We start from the raw sequence: 19962 nt of genomic DNA on the forward strand, positions 1-19962 counted from the left end.
TCCAGCCATTCATGCCTTCTTACCAAAACCAAGCTTATTCATCTGTTATTCCTTCTGTCTGGAACGATCTATCCCAGATGTTTGGCCCTGTTGTGATTCAGGTCTCAGCTGAAACATCACTTCCTCCAGAGAGGTTTTTATCTGAGCACACAATCTAAATTAGCCCCTCTATTTTATTTCCTTTTAGCATTCATCACTATCTAAAATTATTGTTTATTTGTTTACATGTTTATTGCCTGTCTTCCCACACTAAGAGCAAGTGTTGTCTTCTCACTGTATCTGTGAAGCTTTTTAGGTAGTGCCTGGCACATAATTCACAGTGTAGTGGCTCAATAAATATTTGTTAGAAAGCATGAGCATAATAATGACTGATAACATGGAAGTCACTTTACCTTCTAAAAATTCTGAATGGGTGAAAAGACAGTACTATGAGTGACTGTGGCAAGTGATAATTAGCTAGACTTGGGTGATAAAGGTTCTTACCTTTGGTCTTAGAAAAAAGACTAGAAAACTATTTTTAACAAGATTATTTGAATTTATAGTCAGCTTTCTCCTTATTAATAAAAACTGTCTTCTGGAAATTTTAGAGCAAATATAGTAGTTGTATTCATAAGCAGAAACTCTAACAGGGTTGATTGACAATTTATAACTGACGAAATTAGCCAAGTGTAACAGTGAACCAATGAAGAATAGCAGTTCTAATGATCTACAAAATTAATAGTTTATAAATGCCAACAAAATCTATAACTAGAAAGCATTTCAACCTGCTTCTTGGGTCATAGTGATGAACGTGGAATAGTTCCTTTTAAAGGATTTATGTTTGTAGTGGTAAATCTGCCAAGGAAATTCATTTAAGAGTATCTGAGTGACCAGAAACATTCAATATAAACCTACTTATTTAGGCTTTTGAAAAGTGACATTTACTTAAATATTTTCACTTAAAACAGGTTAATATTTTTCATTGTGGATGTGTTATAGCAGAAATACGTGACTATAGGCAGTCCAGTAATATGAAATCTCCAGGTTACCAAAGTAGGCACATTCTCTTACGTCCAACAATGCAGGTAAGGAATCTTTAAGAAGAATTATTTTAGATTTTATTTGGAGTTTTATTTATTAAATGTCTTCATATGTTTGTATCCCTATATACTAATATTTTTTAAATTTTGATTTCTTCTAGACTTTAATCTGTGATGTACATTCAATAACAAGTGATAACCATAAATGGACCCAGGTTAGTTGTTTTGTTGTTTAATCATAAACAGGTAAAAGATAGGGTGAAACAGCACTTACAAATTAAGCAAAAGATACTTCTTATAATTTTATTTATGAGTAATGTTTGGGATTCCTTTATGAGCTTTAGAACTCTGTATATGCAGTAATCCCTCAAAGAACTAAAACAGTTCAGTCTCCTTTGCTTTAGGACATGGTGAAATAGGGTCAAGTTGACCTAATCTATTCAATGAAACAGTTTTTTCGTCTCCTCTCAAATAAGAAAGATACTTTGTGCCTTGGGTACAAATAGATAACTAATTTTATGTCATTTAGGATTCTAAAGCAGGCCTAGCCTGTCTTTTTGCCATGAATAATGGGGGAACCTCTCATACCCCTGAGAATAGCCAGTCTACCCTCCAGTGCTGGCTCAGTATACATGACGTACCCACTCAGGAATGTTCACTTATTTCTCTGCTACCATAGGGAAATAGTTGCTAAGCCAAAGAAAATAACAATAATTGGAATTCTTTAATTTGTAAAAATATGGTTACAAAGTAAGATTCAATTTATCAGTAACAAGTGTTATGTTTTAGTTTGGGGCTATAATCTTTGCATTTACAAGAAGGTTAAAGCTATTAAAAGAATGTTCAAAAACAAACTCATTAGTCACTATTGGAAGTTGTTACGGCATTACTTTCTTACTCTGAAAATTGACAAAAGAGAGAGTACAGTATTTATTTTGTTTTTCTTGTAAGAACTGTACATTAAGTAGCCAGATAGTAACTAAAGGAAATGCTCTAGAAAAATTTCAGCTAATAGGTTTAAAAGAAATGATAGGCTTTTAAAAATATCATCACTTGGAAATCTTAACTAATGACTCTAGACAGCTGAAATTCTTAGATGTGAAAAACCATTAGATTATAGTTCTTGAGAATTTTTATAATGCAGAGATCTGAAAAAGCCCATTGGTCTAAAATTGGGACAGTTGATCATTGCATGTTTCCTGGTGTGATGCGTGAGAAAGTACAGTATAGTACCATGAATTCTACTTGAAAAAATAGAACCTGAATCAAGTCTCTACATCTGACAGTTTGAGAATTCAGGGAAGAAAAACTATTAAATGACAAGATGAGGAAGTGACCAGTTAGATCCAGTTAAAAATAATACTATGAGGAAACAAGTGGTCAAATCCAGCAATTAATTGCATAGGAAAAGAAAACAGATGATTACTACAGAATAGAAAAATGTTTGAGAAGAAAATAAATACAATGTGTAGGCCACGTTTAAGTTCAAATTCAAACCAACTAAGAATACACTCTTGAGATAATGGGAAATTTAAATATAGACTGGATATTAGAAGTCCTTATTTTCAAGTGCATGCTGAAGTGTTTTCAGGTGAAATTACACAGTGTCAGAGATGTATTTTAAATTATTCCAGCAAAACAAAAACAAACCAAAAAAATGGATGTTGGTACGTGGGTGTCATTACACTTCTTTTTTTTATGTATTTTTGACAATTTTCATAATTAAAACTTGAATGGCACTATTAAAGAAGCAGTGTTTCTTTTTTTGCAGAAATTCTTAGCAATAATATTGACTTGTATGACTCTATAGCTACAGCTATTAAGACATTTCAGAGGTTACGTGGAAAAAGAAAGGATTTAGTAAAGTTATGTGATCCCAGTAAAAAGCCTGTATGCTCTTTGGAATTGGATGTGTAGGGTTTACACAGTCTTAGTGTAGTCATTTTGATTGTAATGAAATTAAGCTGGGCATAGAATGGTACTGTTGTCTCCTAGTTACTGAAAGTCCTGTGATCCATCTTGATCCTATAAGCTTTGGGGGAGAAGATTTTTATCTTTTTGTTCACAACTTTATCCCCAACTCTAGAACAGTGCCTAACAGAGTAGGTGCTTAGTAAATATTAGTTGTACTAAGAAATAGGCATCCATAATTTGACCTTTTTGTACACTGTATTAATTACTGAATTTCCATTATGCTCTCAAGTTTCTAAAGTTTACACACTGAATTGGAACTCCAAATAGTATATTTTACTGTAGTCCTTAGCAGAGTTCCAAGGAATATTTCTAGGTTAAGTGACATATGATTTGAAAATCTTAACTTCAGTATTGAAATGTGCTCTTACCCATTTCAGGAAGACAAACTTTTGCTTGAGAGCCAACTCATCCTAGCTACAGCTGCACCGCTGTGTCTTGATCCTTCTATAACTGTAACATGCACTGCAAACAGACTGCTCTATAACAAGCAAAAGATGAACACACGCCCAATGAAACGGTAATTACCTTTGTGGAAGGATAAACCAAAAGATGCTCCTTTAAGATAAGTAGCTCTAAATTTTGCTATTCATGGTGCTTTTCTCCTCGAAAGTAAGTGCTTTTTTAAAAAAAAAAAAAAAAGTTTTTAATTGCCTTGCATTTTTGCGAATTACAGTTTTTTAATACTCTTTTATATTGAAGTGGTACATTCTTTGTAGTCTTCTGAAGAACAGACTTCATATATACTTAGAGTCTATTCATTAAAAAGATAGAGACAAGTGTGAACAGAACAAATAATTTCTTTATCACTTCCTAACATCCAGTAACCAGTTTAAATTTTGTTAATATTGTAAAGCAATCATTTCGAGGTTTAGGAAAATGTGATCACAGTTTTAGAAGTCAGTTTATAACTAACTGCCTTCTTATAACATGGTAATGTGTCTTTAAATGTTTTAGCCATTTCTTATACTTAATAAAAGAATGCATATTAATTTGTAGTGCAGTTATAGTTGGCTCATCATTAAGTTTTCTTTACAAATTGAGTGTCCACTTTGGATCATCTTCAAGTATGAAGGGGCTTAAAAAAATTTATTCATTTTCTAAATCCCCTGTTTTACTATTGAAATAATATATGCTGAAGAAAAGGTACATCTTTGAAAATAGTAAAATAAGTCCATATCGGATCTATCAGCAGTACTGTGATATCTCCTTGTATCTTTGTCCACATTTCCCCGTGCCTAGTGCCGGTATCTTAGTCCAAGCCACCATCATCTTCATCTCGATTTCTGTAATAAACTCCTACCTAATTGGTCTTCCTGTTTCCCCCTTTCTTGCCTTCTGGTCTGATTGCCATCTAAGCAAACCAGAGGAACCTTTAACAATCTTCAAAGCATATCATGCCACTACTTGCTTAAATTTTCCTGAAATTATTCTGTTGCACTTTATACTAAATCTAAACACTTTATCATTGATCTGCAAGTCACCTGCTTTGCTCTCTAACCATACCTCCTATGTGTTATAGTCACACCTATCTTTTCTTTTTTTTTGAAACAAACCAAGTTTGTTTCTCCTCACTTTTTAAAATTCTTTCTGCTTCAAATACTCATTCCCTGATCTTTCCATAGCTGGTTCCTTCTTGTCATTCATGTCTCATCTCACACGCCATTTCTTCAGAGTCCTTCCCTTAACTAGTGTTGCCCTCCTATCGCTTCCTCAGCCACAGTATCCTCTACCCTATTTTTTTCTCCTTCTGCTTATTGCTATCTGAAATGGTCTTACCTGTTTACTTTTGAATGTCTTTCTTCCACACTGGACTATCAGCTCCATAATTGCAGGAATTTTGTCTGTCTTGTTCATTTTTATTATACCAGGGCCTAGGACATTGCTTGGCAAATGGTAGTATTTTACAAATACTTGTGATTTAATTATTATATTTATTGCTTATTTAAACCCATATTTATTCTGAATTTCTTTTATTAACTTTGTTTAGTTCACATCTCTTAATATTTCAGGTGTTTCAAGAGGTATTCCAGATCCTCTCTGAATCGACAGCAGGATCTGTCTCATTGTCCACCTCCTCCTCAGCTAAAATTACTTGATTTCTTACAAAAAAGAAAGGAAAGAAAAGCAGGTCAGCATTATGACCTCAAAATTTCTAAAGCAGGAAATGTAAGTGTGTGTATGTATATATATACATATATATATATTTTTTAAATTTACCTTACTGTTATGCCAAAAACCTTCCCTTATTTTGAATTTTCAGTATATTTATACTGTTTTTAATTTTTCAGTGTGTGGATATGTGGAAACGGAATCCCTGTAATTTGGCCATACCATCGGAAGTGGATGTAAGTCAGTTCATGAACCACACTTATTTTCATATAAGGTTAACAAATACTGGCTTATACTTCGGGAAAATAAAGAATCTTTTTTAAAAAACAAAATAAGTTTTTTTTTAAATCATCTGCTCAGTTTTAGAAGCTATATTCTTTCACCACATTAACCTGTGTAAGACTGTAAGACTGTAATACTCCTTAATTTAGTTCTGCATTTAGAGCAGGAATAATAACCAAAGAATTTTGAAATTTGGGGAAAGATGGTACATACTACATTATATGTGTAAAATGTCTCTGTTTTTTGTTTCATACTATCTTATCACAGTTTTCTGATAATGCTTCTTTCTTCAAACTGGGTAAATTTAAAAAATAATATTGGAGCAGTGGCCAAGATGAGGAACCTTGGATGGTATTCTTTGCTGATCCATAATACACATGAGCTATAAAATGCTTTAAAGACAGAAAAGAGATCTTTTGATGAGAGGTCCCGTTATGTCTTTTATTTTCTTCTGCATTCCTTTGTATTATTCATTCAACTCTTTATAATTGGTTAGGTTTCTTTATTTAAAAACATGTTTGCTCTTTTTCTGCATCCTTCTCAGGCTAGCACATGTACTATTCTTTTTATCTGTGATTTTTTTTTTAATTTGTGAAAAGCACAAAGCCAAAATCATCAGAAGTAGATGGTATATACAACTTGAGAGAGTAAGCCATCTTATTGTTTTGGTAACTTATATGCTTTTCCAGGAATCCAGTCTGAGAAGAGAGGTTTAGTGTAAATACCAAAGGGTGGAGTTTAGCTTTAGAGGACAGGGTGGCTATACAAAGCAGTGCTTCCCAAACTTTAATGTAAATACAAATCTTGCTTGTTAAAATGCAGATTCCAATTGAGCAAACTTGGACTTGAGCCTGAGATATTGTAGTGCTGACAAGCTCTTAGGTTGTGTGGAACTGGGGTCTACAGACCACACTTTAAGTAACAAAACTTTAATACAAAATTTCTCAGTCTAACTGATCAGAAGAATAATTTAGGGTGCCCGTTAAACATACAGAGACAGGCCCCACTTCACACCTGCTTACTGAGTCAGGTCTCCAGGGGCGGGACATAGAAATCTAAATTTTTACTAAGTGCTCAGGTGCATCTGTTACTCTTAAGATCATGGTTACCAGGAAGATAACGAGCATTTGATTTGCACAGACTAATAGGAAATATACAAAATATACGGCCCAAGTCTGACTAGAAAATGGAAAATGTTCATAAAAATTTTATCAATTATAATTTTACTGTTCTAGTTGCCTTCTACTTTTGTCCCCACTGTTACATGACAACTCTCATTTCATTGAAAACCCAGCCAAAGGAGAAGGTCCTGGTCCTAATCACCTCTCTGACACTCCATTCTTCCTGACAGTTTTCCTGAAGGACAAATGTTTTATCAGTTTATGGAATAAAAAGAGGCACTGTCCAAGAAAGCACCTTGTTTATTATGTTTATTTAGTGGCAAGGAGGTTCTAATTTTGTTTTATTTTTAAAACCAGTTTAATTTAAATGTATCAGTAGAGTTTTAAATTACTTAAGCAAAGTAGTTGATGATGTTAGTGATTTAATAATTCTCATGCTAGAAAGTATACAGTTAAGTTAGATTCTTCTCTTTGGTCATAATATTGATTCCATTATATCCGGTGTCTCTTGGTTTGATTGCTTAGGTGGAGAAATATGCTAAAGTGGAAAAGTCTATCAAATCTGATGACTCACAACCAACAGTTTGGCCAGCCCATGTAAGTAACCGTTACAGTCCTAATTTCTAATGATGCTGTTTCTAATGTGGGGTCTGAATTTATTAAACATGAAGTACAGGTTCCTTTAGTTTGGGATTTTTTTTGACAGTTTTCTTTTTTTCAATGAGTTGACATTCAATATTATATTAGTTTCAGGTGTACAGCATAGTGGTTAGACATTTGGGATCTTTTTAAAAGGACTTTCTGGGTGGTCATTAAATTAAAAGAAGGAACAATTATTTAGTTTTGTCTTGTAAGGTATGGTTTCCAGTTTAAAAGCCAATTTTACTTTTGGTGTCATTTTGGTAATTCTGATATGTTTTTCAAGTTAGTAACTAGTAAATTCTAAGTATGTCTTTTAAGAGAAATATTCTCTAAGTTTTTCTATCTGCAATAACTTCTTAAAGGAAGAAATAGACACAATGTATTGACTAAAGTGAATCTAAGAGTGAAATGATGAGAGATGTATGTGCAATAGTAAAAAGACTAATGACAAATAGAAACAGATCTGCCTTCGAAAGTTTTATTCTCTTAATGTTTACATCCATATATATGAACTTATGCTGTATTTGTTACCTTAATCTCCTAGTGGAACTCTCATTTGCAAAGTATCACGTGAAAAAGAATTCTGGGCTTTATTCTCTCAGGCAGTCTTAAACAGGTTTATATCCTATGTGCCATATGTTTTCCTATTGGCAGATGTGTTTTGTGTCATTTATACTTGATTTTTGTTAATTCCATATATGTTTACTGATGATTTTTATCTAGGTGTCCACAAGAAATTTCAAACCTAAAGAAATGTTTTAAAAAGTTTATTTGAGCCAGAACTGAGGGCCAGACCCAGAAGCAAAATCTCAAGGCTTGATAATATGCCCTAAAGAATAGCAGTTTTATAGTTTATTTTATACATTAGAATAAAAGAAGGCAGAAGAAAGGTTACATTAAATCCATTGGTTAAAGAGGCAGGAGAAGGTAAATTGGGAAAATCTAGGATTGGATAAAAAGTAAAACGGGGATATACATATTTCTTTTACATTGGTGGCTGCAGGATTGCTAACCTACGTGGTTTACAGAGGTATGTGGGTAAAAGATAATCGTAAAGAATTTGGGGGTCTCATCCCAGCACTGGGGTGTTTGGAGATCTGGAGAAAATATTGTTCTGACCCTTAAGTATGTTATCCAAGATGCACAAAAACAGTGGATAAGGTTTGTTCAAAGTAAAGATTATCATATTTCAAAGTAAAAATTATCATATAGGCCTTCATTATAACATACTCTATTAGTTTTTATGATCAGAACATCCCCTGTGGTTACTTTCAGTTACTGAGTTTTTCAGGCTCTGCTAGGTGGCCCCTTTTCATTCATACTGGGATGCTCTGCCTTTTATAGGATATAAAAGATGATTATGTGTTTGAATGTGAAGCCGGTAATCAGTATCAGAAAACAAAGCTGACCATTTTGCAATCACTTGGTGATCCACTTTACTATGGTAAAATTCAGCCATGTAAAGATGATGAAGAAAGTGACAGCCAGACGTCTCCATCCCAGTGAGTGTTCTGTTAAATATATTTAATTTACAAAAATCAGCCATCAGATTTTATTTAGCAACTACTGATAAACTGTTAATGAATACAAATTTCCCCTTGGAGATTCATTTGTTAATTAAATACTTCAATTAGATTTGGCAGTAGACCTAAGTAAGCTTAAATTGTAGATACCATGCTGTCCAAGAGTTATTTATAATAACAGTAAATGAAAAAAACTAATAGCATAATTTATACTAGCTTTGAAGGAAATGCCTATGAAATATCCCTCTTGATATATTTAAGTGTTGTCATTTAGACTTTAACCTCTCTGTGAGCTTGAGGTGTTTCCGGGTAATGGTCTATTTAAATGAGAAGCAAGTTTACTATATATGTAAAATCTGTTGAAGATGCTAGGTATTTCAGCACTACATTAAGGACTCAGTGCTTAATGTAGTTATTGGCTCTAGAAATATGTATAGTTGATCTTCCTAAATTTAGGAGCTATGTGTATTTAGTACAAGCTACCAGTATTTCGTTTTGTTTTTATTTTTACCTTTTTAATCAAATTGATGCTGTTTTGAAAAGAAGTAAAAAGGAGCTCAGCAGAAAAAAAGCAGGGGCCAGGTCTATGTTAAGTCATTTACAAAACATTTACTTACACAAAATACTAATTGAAATTGGAGCAGAAAGATTTTACAGAATAAACCTCACCATTACCTAAATAAAAGTCGATGGAAGGGAAATGGTAGCAGTCAGGGAATCCTTAGCTAATTTTTTCACATAGCAGTGTTCTGTTGCATAATAAGTGAAAGATCAGTTATTTTGATTACTTACCTATATTAAAAAAAAATTTTTTCCCTTAAAGATACACATTGATCATTTTAAATAAATTTATTAACTTTTCTTGAGCACGGGGCATGTAACATGTTCTCATTTAAAACAAAATCAGTTCAAAAAAGGCAAATTAGATTTGTTTGACAAGAAAATTGTTTGCTTTTATATCAGGGAGTTGCTGCAAAAATGCTGTGTGATTATTACCTTCCAATCATTCTCCAGACTCATAAATTATTTGATTTAATGATGAAGTTAAAGTTTTTAACCAGGTTTTTTCTTTTTACATTTACCAGGTTTTTTTCTTTTTACATTTTTTATTTCAGCTTTTTCTTTTAACCAGGTTTTTTCTTTTTACATTTTTTATTTCAGCTCCTCCACAGATGATCATTCAAATTGGTAATTAAAAAATAAGCTCATTCTTTTAATTTGTTAAGATATCATGTAAATGTCAAACTCTTTAAAAAGACTTAGTAAAGACATCTTATCTGAATTAGCAATAAACTATTCTTGTCTAAAATATATTCTGTGGTCTTGCTGTGTAGACTAATGACTTCCAAAGTCAAAGGTTAAAAGTGAGGTTAAAATCAAAGGCTTTGCAAATGTAGTTCAGTGAATTTTGCTGTAGGTGAGATACTTGCAAGAATGTATATAACTTTCCAAATTTTATGACACTTAAAGTTTCATACCAAAATAAATCTCTCTTTAAATCAGTCATATTATTCACAGAATTGTTTTATTGCATGCAAACCTTGGTTATTCCTTCAGTAGTTTAAATGTATTTTAAAATTTTTTTGTCATATCTTGGTAGATTTTAACTCAATTTATAAAATTACTTTCACTAAAATATGTATGGTAGCTAGCCTTCAAAAGTAAGCCCAGAGCTCCTTAAGAGAACTCTTATGTAATACTTTTCTCTTTTTTCTTTTTAAAACATTTTAGGTTTATTATTGGATCAAAGACTGATGCTGAGAGGTAAAAATACTAGCGTCTTGATATTTGATCTGGATGGATATGAAGAACTTTCTTCTTAGAGGATAGAGAGTACTCCATTAGGCGTCAAAGCTTTGATTTTAGTTATGCCATAGGTATTACTAGGATTTAAAAAAACAGAATTAGGAAAACAACAACTGAATAATGTTTAAAATAGTCTTATTTTAAATAAGAAAACTTAGACATAGCTGTTGTAGGTAAGGAAGATGATTTCCAGGTAGCACTTTAATCAGAATGTAAGTGAAAGTGGTAATTTTTTTGGCTGCTTATTGGTTAAATAATCCTGTAATTTCTGTATTGGAAGATACTGAAAATATCTTCCAATACAGATAACACACTTTAGATTGTTAATTTAAATGCAAAATGTTTTGAGCATTAGCTTGTCGATTGAAAAGATTAGAAGAAAGTACTTTTAATAAAAAGGTAAATTGCCAGATTTTAATTTTTTTGTTAATTTTGATGGAACATTTTTAATTGACAGTTATTATTTTCTGTGTAGTAAATTTATGTTTAAAAGAATTAATTAATTCTTACTTTTTTTCCCTAATATTTCAGGGTAGTCAGTCAGTACCAGGAACTGGTCCAGAATGAAGCCAAGTGTCCGGTCAAGATGTCGCACAGCTCCAGTGGCTCAGCCAGCCTGAGTCAGCTTTCTCCAGGGAAAGAAGCAGAAGTGTGTTTGTTTACTTTTTTGCACCTAACATTTTTCGTACTGTTGATTTTTGTGTCTAATTGTTTCTAAAGTAATCTGAGAAATGTTAAGGACTATTTTTTGAGGGGTGGAGGTATTTAATTTTATTTTTACTTTTAACTTTTTTTATTATTTAACTTTTTATAATGGAAATTTTTAAATGTACACGAAGGTAGAGCAAAAAGTATAATGAACACCCGTGTATACTAGTCACTTGGCTTCAACAGTTATTACTTTCCTAGAAAAGATTTAAGGATGAAACTTTGTCTTCATCTTATTCTTCTGCTCTTCCCCCTCAAGCTCCCCACACTTTTACTCAAATGTTTCCTCCATTCTTTACACGCTGTCGGTTATTTTATGGACTTTCTTATGTGAAATTATATTCTTCTGTAACATCTGTAATATCCAACCTATAATCACTAAGGGTGCTTTGCAAAGTTTTAAATTGAGTTCACCTATGAGTTAGAGTGGTATTAATTTATGAATTACTGATTTGGCCATAACTAATAAGTATACTTTGCATCACTGTCCTTTAGCAGCCCGAGACCATGTCGGTTCAGTCTTCAGTACTGGGGAAAGGAGTAAAACATCGACCTCCACCCATCAAACTTCCCTCAAGCTCAGGAAATAGTTTCTCAGGTATGACATTTCTTAATTTTCTGTAATCATAATCTGTTTTTAAAACTTTACTCATATTTTGATATTCACAGGATTTTTAATTAGAAATTTAGGAAATGGCTTTTATATTCTTCTAGGTAACTATTTTACGCCACAGCAGGCCAGCAGCTTTCTGAAATCTCCAACTCCTCCTCCCGCTTCTAAGCCACCAAGTCTTTCTCGAAAGTCATCTGTGGATCTCAATCAAGGTAGCATGCTTTCTCCAGCTGCCCTGTCACCTGCCAGTTCATCACAAAGTGAGTCATAATGTAAATTCTTCATTAACTTTTCATAAGCTTTAGTGTGTTTCTTAAGACACCTTTTTTTGACCAGTGGAATAGTGAAATCTGAAAGTACTGTGTACCCAAAATATGTAAGTTTTGAGAACCTTCAGACTTCTTGTTGATTGTATGTATTATGTGTTTAATGTAATTGTATGTTTTTCTGTATGTATGCACTTTGTGTATACCTTTCTTATAGACTTAAAACCTACACATCTCCTTTAAAAAAATACTTGATAGTTAAATGTGGCAATAAGATTCCAAATACTTTTTAGGACCATTTTACATTTTATGTAAACTAGGCAGCTTATATGAAAAAAAAAGTCATAACAGTTGTTGCTGCAATCTTAAGAATATTTGTATATGTAAGAAGCCAATTAGTTCCAAGGTGGTGATAAAATAAACTGAAAGCCAGTTTTTCAGAAACACTCCTACACTCTTATAAATTGTTGTCAATTACTAAAACCTGGTGATGATCATAAAGCATTATTCTGAAGAAATTAAAATGTACTGAATACTTTTTCTTTTTTTCTTTTTTTCTTTTTCTTTTTTTTCTTTTTTTCTTTTTTCTTTTTTTTTTTTTACCATCAGGAAGAGTTATATTAGAATTCTAGCATTAGTTTGGGAGAATTTCTTCGGATTAATAAGTACCTGAGATATTTAGGTACCAATTTGCAAAAAAGCATTTCCATTTTTTTAGATATTTTTTTAATCGATAACTAAAGTGTGCTGAACATTTTAGTGCACTGCACAGTGATAGGGTGGTCTTTGCATTAGATAGAAACATCTTCATCCTGATAGCTCAAAAGGTGTAATTTTTCTGCCTTCTTGTTTTGCACAAAGAAAAATTTATAAATTTCCTGAAAGTCTTATTCACACTTCTTATGTTGTGGGTATGGATTATGTTAATCTACTGCACACAGTTGTTACTTTAAGTAAGGGTTGAGTGACAGCTTCTGGACATTCACATTTCTTTCCTTTCTTTCTGCAGGACATGAAAGCTAAAAAAGAAAACACCTCAAGAGCTTTTGGTTTTATTTTTTTGTTTTTTGTTTTTTATTTTTTTATTTTTTTTTTAAAGTTGATAAACTGTGCATACTTCATTCACAACAGATTTTCTATACATTCTACATTTAAACAGAAGTACACAGTTACTGTTAAAGATGCAGTATTATCTATCAAATATTTACTTTATAACTGTTTTTGTAAATTTTCAGGATAAACTTGATGTGTTAGGAATTAAACATGTTTAGGTGCCAAATATGATTGTTAACCATATATAATTTATTAAATATGTTGAGTTTATCTCAGACTGTTAGAGAAAATAAGCAATATTTTTAAATGAAGTCCTAAATTAGTGAAATCATAAGTAACAAAAATTAATTTGAATTCCTTTTAAACTTTTAGGCCAAAGGTAGCATATAGGAAAATAACTTTTAAAGGAGTACTGTGGTAGAATACAAATGTATATTTTTACTGTTACTGTAATAGTATCGAATGGGATTTTTAGGTGATATACTGCATCCTTAATTGTAATTGAGTGTAGCAACACTCATGTATCATGTGTAGAAATTAACACTTGCAGTTAACTGCTTAAAAAAACTGAAACAAATTGTCAGTGCTAAGTAAGATTCCATTAACCTTCTTTTAAAAAGGACTGGCCATTTATAACAAACTAGCAATTTTTATTTTTCTCAATGAGCAGGATCTGGAACTCCTAAGCCATCTACTCCTACACCAACCCCTTCATCGGCCCCACACCCTCCTGATGCTCAGAGCTCAACTCCTATTGCCCCTTCAGCCACCCCTACTCCCCAAGATTCAGGCTTCACCTCTCAGCCCACTTTGTTAACTCAGTTTGCTCAGCAGCAAAGGTCTCTGAGCCAGGCAATGCCTGTAACAACCATTCCTCTTTCCACCATGGTAACATCTATAACTCCAGGAACCACAGCCACCCAGGTCATGGCAAACTCTGCTGGACTTAACTTCATCAATGTAGTGGGCTCTGTTTGGTAAGTTTACATCGATGCCCTGATTTTTTTTTTTAAAGATGCTCTTACCAATCTGAATGAATTCTTATTTATGAAGTTAAGAACAAATTATTACTGAAACTAGAAAGAAAATAGATAGGCTAGAAGCAGTCTCAACAAGTATGTTTTATTTTAGGTGTTACATCTATTACCTGCACTAAGACAGTACTACTACACATCAACCGTAGTAGTTTTAGATTTTCCTGTTTGTCCTCCATCACCATTTTTTAATAACTTGATTGGTGCTTTACTCTTTCAAATTATGTTTTAAACCTTGATAAATATATATAGAGTACCTAATTTTAGCCAACCTTGGTGTCACTTTTCAGCATAAAAAAATGAAACAGCTTTAAATTGATATTTAAGATAGGATTATGTAATTGTGTGTGTTGAGTCGTTTGTTTTTTAATCTGAGAAATTATTATGTGGCTGATTTTTCCTTTTGTAGTGCAAGTTTAATGCTTTGTTGTTTTCTTCTGCAGTGGAGCTCAGGCTTTAATGAGTGGTTCAAACCCTATGCTGGGCTGTAACACTGGTGCCATAACTCCTGCAGGAATAAACTTGAGTGGCCTTCTTCCCTCAGGAGGCCTGCTACCAAATGCATTGCCTGGTGCAATGCAGGCAGCTTCTCAAGCAGGTCAGAATATTGGAAATAATAATCTCTAAAAAAATTAAAGTACGTGCTAATGCAAAAACATCATTTTAAGGGTATTATTAAAGCCAATTTAACTTTCTTATTTCATGAAGTATCATGTGAAAAAGGCTTTTTAAATGAAAGGCTTTCATTTCAAAAGTCTTTAAAGTTCTGATACTTGAATTAAAAACCATCTAGCATTTAACTTTTGTTAAGAAACTAGCTAAGCCTGTAAGTCTATGCATATTGTATCTTTGCCTTCCAAACATCATAATAAAATTAACATTGATAGTCTTATTGTTGTCAGTGTAGTCTTATTCCAATGAAAGAAATATATTTTGAAAACATACCTTGTGCAAGAAAGGCAACATAGCATGGCAGTTAAAAGCTGAGGTCCTGGAGCCAGATGCCTGAATTTGAGTCCTGGTTGTGCAGCTTACTAGCTGTGTAATCGTGGGGAAGCTGCCTTTGTGCCTCATTTTTCTCATAAATATAATAGGAATAATAATACTTTACACCTCATAATTGTGAAGATTAAATGAGTATATAGAAATGAAGCATTGTAGACCTAAGCATTCAAAAGTATTGTCATTATCATCATTAGCAGTAGGAGTTGTAGCAGAGTAGTATTTATTACATGTACTAGAAAACAGTTCCAACTACTTGTGTGTGTTATTTTTTAGTGCTCTTTAAGAGAATATAATATCTTGGAACAGTCCAGTTTCTTAACTGGTAAAACAAACGACATAGAAAAATTCATTAAAAACTTGTATGACTTAAGAAAGAGAACCTAAAGAATATCATTTACATACGTTACAGATTGTTGTGATTTCCTAATTCTGGCCAGTGTTCTTACTTTCATGTGCATAAATGTGGAAATGGAATCAAATGTTGAATTTAGAATATATTTACATGTAACTCCCAGTTACATGTGGCTCCAGATGCTATGGAGCCTAAAAGAAGTCAGTTTTTCTCCCTTAGCCTGTTTCATTTGCTCTAAAAGGGGAGTAAAGATATCTAACAATAGTAGGTACTTATGAAAAATAAATGAATGATATGAAAGTGCCTTTGGTAAGCTATAAAGCGTTATACAGATGTCATCTACCTTTAAAGGGAATTATGTTAGTTCTTATGAGAATTCCTGAGGAAAATCAGTATTGCCATATTTTCATCTGATTATGCTATCAACAGTGAATTTCCTGCCTCTTATTTATTTATTTATTTTAATACAAGCACCTGCTTAGAGGACTAGATACTTCTTAAATTAGTGTACAAATCATGTATATCGTTAGTGAGCAAAACACGTACTTTGAGCCCAGGGTCAGCAAACTACAGCCTATAGTCCAAGCTAAGAATGACGTTAGAAGATATATTTAAAACTAAAACAAAACAAACAAACAAAAAGACTATGCAACAGTGGATATATGTGTCCAGCAAAGCCTACTGAAAAAGTTTGCCAATCTTCTCTGCTTTATGTTGTGTCACAGATTTGGGAGGAATAAGTTCAGAATTAGCATAGCATTGATTCTGACTTTCAGGTTTGATCCTCACACACAAAATTCACCGTTCTTCGGCATTATTACCAGCATTGGTACTTTAATATTTAATAGCACCAGAGCACGCCGATTCTTAAAGATACGATTATCGTATACGGTAGCACTGCCAGGAGATTCCAACACTGAAAATTTGCATATGCACAACTGTGACAGTTTAATTATATTTCTGGTCTCTACATACTTCTAGGTATAACAGTCAAAGTAGTGATAAAGAAGTCTCGGTTTCTGAAATATGGAATAAAATGTACATGTGGTGCTCCACATCTTTGGTCTCAGTATTGATGGAAATTAGTGAAAACACTTTTTGTTTTTAAGATATTTTAAAAGTATAGGAAATGAAGCATATCTATGGAGAAAGTCCTTGAAATATATACAAAAGTATTAAATATTTTCAAGTGTAATAGTTTTAATTCCCTGTTATAACCATGAGTTGTATTTAACAGGTGTTCCATTTGGTTTAAAAAATACTTCAAGTCTCAGGCCCTTAAATCTACTCCAGGTAAACCTGAAACACTGCTTTTGATTAGTTTTTATACTTTGATTTTTTTAACAGTGTATATTTGTATGTATTAGCACTTGAAATTTTAAGATGGTTCAGAATCTAATGAGGGTGTGGTTAATCATTGCTACCTGTGCATGGTCAAGTGGGTAGGAGAAAGAATGGGTACCCTATACATCACACTTTGCTGCTGAATCAAAAACTAGCTGTTGTAGTGCGGAGAATTGACAACTAGCAAGGAGAATACTTGCCGACAGTAGCAGCAGTAGGTATACTTAGAAAGTAATTCCTCTCTCAATAGACATTTTATGCATAAATATATGTATTGCTTTTTGCTTACAACAGATTTTGTGCTTGAAGTAGACATTTTAAAAAATAGGTATGTGTTCTTTTCCTGAGAATGATTTCTTAGCACAGTGCCAGGCACCTGTCATTCAGTAAATGTTAGATTAAGCTTTTGTCTAATGACGAGGTTTTTCTTTACATATTATCAGTGTCAAAGAGATCGAAGGTGGAAAATTAGTTCACATTGTGTGTGACTCAGTATTTGGGTGAGTCATGCTTTAGGTCCTTTAAGGATGGCATCTAGTATTAACCTACATTGGAAAACGAATTATCTACATAGAATTTTTAGAAAAGGTAGACATGTATAAGATCTGGAGACCAAATGGCAGAGCTGTGCATTATTGGGAAATAACAGACTGATCAACCCAAACTGGTATTCAGAGATAACAAATGAGGAAATGTGTTTACAATCAAAACTTAAAAACTTATTTCTTTATCCAAGATGCAAACTGTGTCAGTATTATAGACTATACTTGCAGAACAATTTGCTTGTAATTTGGGCAAGCCACAGATCACGTTGGTTTATTAGCCAGCATTTCTGTGTGTTGCTGTTGGAATTTCTCTTAGGGCTTAGTCTCAGTAATGAGGAGTGGAATTCCTTAGTAGAACTAATAATAAGGAATAAGAACAATGCCACTTTATAAATTAATTACATTTTGTAACATTTATTATCTGACTCATTGAGGAAGGAAAATTTGACCTGTGTTATGTCCAAATTCACCCAACAATGAGCTATACTAGGTGTAGAGATTTTTGACTCAGGAACATCTTTTTTTGACTACAGACTGAAGAGATCTGTATTTGGTATTTACTTGGACTTTTTCCTAAGTACTTCAATGTGCTTATAACTTAAACCCCTCCAGAATAACATGGAAAAACCATTTGTTTCCTGATGCATTTGGAATGTGTAGTTTTAATTTTTAATATGGAGTTTTCTGCCTTTTAAAACGTTTTTTACAAGAATATGAATTAATTTAGGTTCACGATAACAGAGCAAGTAATGTCTCCAAACTAAATGTGGACATCTAATGGACTTTATTTCCAGCTTTGGAATTTCTCATATAGTATAGTGTATAAGCATCCATGCATTTCATTTGGCAAAGCTAAAATAAATCTTGAGAGATGAATTTTCACAAATGTATATCTGATTTTTCACTAGCTTTTTGTTTACACTTTCTAATGCACTTGATGCTATTTTGTATTGAGGCATAAGAAGAGTTAAATAAAAGCAGTGCGTATCTGGGTATCTAACGTGAAGCAGGAAGATTTATGTTTGAGAGTATTAACATACTCTAGAGTCCTCAGTAATAGCCCTTAAAAATTATTTTTAAATAGACCTTTTTTTTAAGGGCAGGTATCTTGTTTTCATTTTTGTTCACTGCTTCCTCAGTCCCTAGAAGAATGCCTGACACAGGGAATTCTCCAAAATTATTTGTGGAATAAAGAAATTTAAATATGTGAAATTGGCTAATTCTTGTTTAAATTCTTAATAGCTTCCAGGTGGTTCACTAATTTTCAACACTCTGCAGCAACAGCAGCAGCAGCAGCAGCAGCAGCAGCAACAGCAGCAGCAACAGCAACAGCAACAGCAGCTTTCCCAGTTTACACCCCAGCAACCTCAGCAGCCCACAACTTCTAGTCCTCAACAGCCAGGGGAGCAGGTATATGCTTTTCTGTTTTCCATATGTTTCGTATTGTAACTTTTTTTGTTATTCTGAACATATTTCAAGTTCTTTTATTTACTTTGTTTCAACAAACATTTCTTATACTGTTTTTCTTTATTAACAGTAGTAGCAGTCTGTTATTGGGTTCCTACTTTTAATTCTCAGGACAGCCATACTGAATACATTATGTCACTTTCATCTTTCATGGTATGAAAAAATTCAGATGAATAACTTGCTCAGGGCCATACAGTGAATTGGCAGAGCAGGGATTCAAACCCAGGCTTATATTTTCTACCTAGTCCTCATCCTTCTGTTTATAGTATTTTATCTCTACTTGAATAGAGATGTCCCTATTATCATGAAGCTTAGGGCAGAGGGGAGATAGACAAAAAGAAATATTTGTATATTGTCAAACAATGAAATTTAAGAACTGCAGTGAATTTAAAGTAGAAGGAACTACAGATTTTTCTGAACCTTTGCTACACTTTGGAATCTTCTTGGAAACTAAAAGATACTGAAACCTGGGTCCCACACCCAGCATTTCTCTTAGCTCACAATTAAATATGACATTTTACCATCAGTCGTTCTAAATATTCCTTTACAAGCTATGTACCTTTTATTTCCTTTTCCGATGTAATGTGCTTACTAGAAATTCCAAAACTACGTTGCAAAAAGGGTTTTAAGCTTTAAAAAATAGATTTGACAAAGCTTTACAGAGAAGCCTTAGGAATTATTAATAGAACATCAAATAATAAACCAAAATAATCAATTATGAAAAATTAGGTTTTATTCCTTTCAAAATACCATAAATTCATTCTTGCTAATTCTAAATACCTTTTAAGTCTTTTCATTATGTTACTCTTTTTACAAGACTTAGTCTAATGTTGATATTTTTTTCTTATATAGGAAAAAATACAATTTCTTTTTACCAACACTAACTTTTTCTTTTTTTACAAGTAATGTATTTTTTTATTCAGGGTTCTGAACAAGGTTTAACCAGTCAAGAACAGGCCTTATCTGCTCAGCATGCTGCTGCTGTTAATCTTGCTGGAGTAGGAAGTTTTATGCAGTCACAGGGAGCTGGTTGGTATCTTCTTAACTCCATAAATTGAATTTCCTAAGTATCTAATCTAGTTGGGAATCTCCTCTTTTT

The 19962-nt window shown here is 32.9% G+C and overlaps 1 protein-coding gene across 23 annotated transcripts in view; it reads left to right on the forward strand.

Moving 5' to 3' along the window:
- SUPT20H (SPT20 homolog, SAGA complex component) overlaps positions 1-19962 on the forward strand; it is a 34841-nt gene that overhangs the window by 9812 nt on the left and 5067 nt on the right. For 7 of the 23 annotated variants that reach the window (XM_025049524.1, XM_025049534.1, XM_025049529.1 and 4 more), the window contains 16 exons: positions 948-1064; positions 1181-1234; positions 3371-3510; positions 5003-5159; positions 5282-5338; positions 7031-7102; positions 8492-8649; positions 9832-9858; positions 10402-10434; positions 11008-11125; positions 11680-11782; positions 11899-12057; positions 13787-14093; positions 14594-14748; positions 16745-16800; positions 18639-18731. In XM_025049524.1, coding sequence (XP_024905292.1) covers positions 948-1064; positions 1181-1234; positions 3371-3510; positions 5003-5159; positions 5282-5338; positions 7031-7102; positions 8492-8649; positions 9832-9858; positions 10402-10434; positions 11008-11125; positions 11680-11782; positions 11899-12057; positions 13787-14093; positions 14594-14748; positions 16745-16800; positions 18639-18731 — 1806 coding nt within the window. Of the gene's footprint in view, positions 1-947; positions 1065-1180; positions 1235-3370; positions 3511-5002; positions 5160-5281; positions 5339-7030; positions 7103-8491; positions 8650-9831; positions 9859-10401; positions 10435-11007; positions 11126-11679; positions 11783-11898; positions 12058-13786; positions 14094-14593; positions 14749-16744; positions 16801-18638; positions 18807-19786; positions 19893-19962 lie in introns of all 23 variants that reach the window. The other 16 variants (XM_006915803.3, XM_006915807.3, XM_006915804.3 and 13 more) reach the window with 10 other exon arrangements.

This window comes from Pteropus alecto, unplaced genomic scaffold (assembly GCF_000325575.1).
Source record: "Pteropus alecto unplaced genomic scaffold, ASM32557v1 scaffold16, whole genome shotgun sequence".
NCBI classification, from domain to species: domain Eukaryota; kingdom Metazoa; phylum Chordata; class Mammalia; order Chiroptera; family Pteropodidae; genus Pteropus; species Pteropus alecto.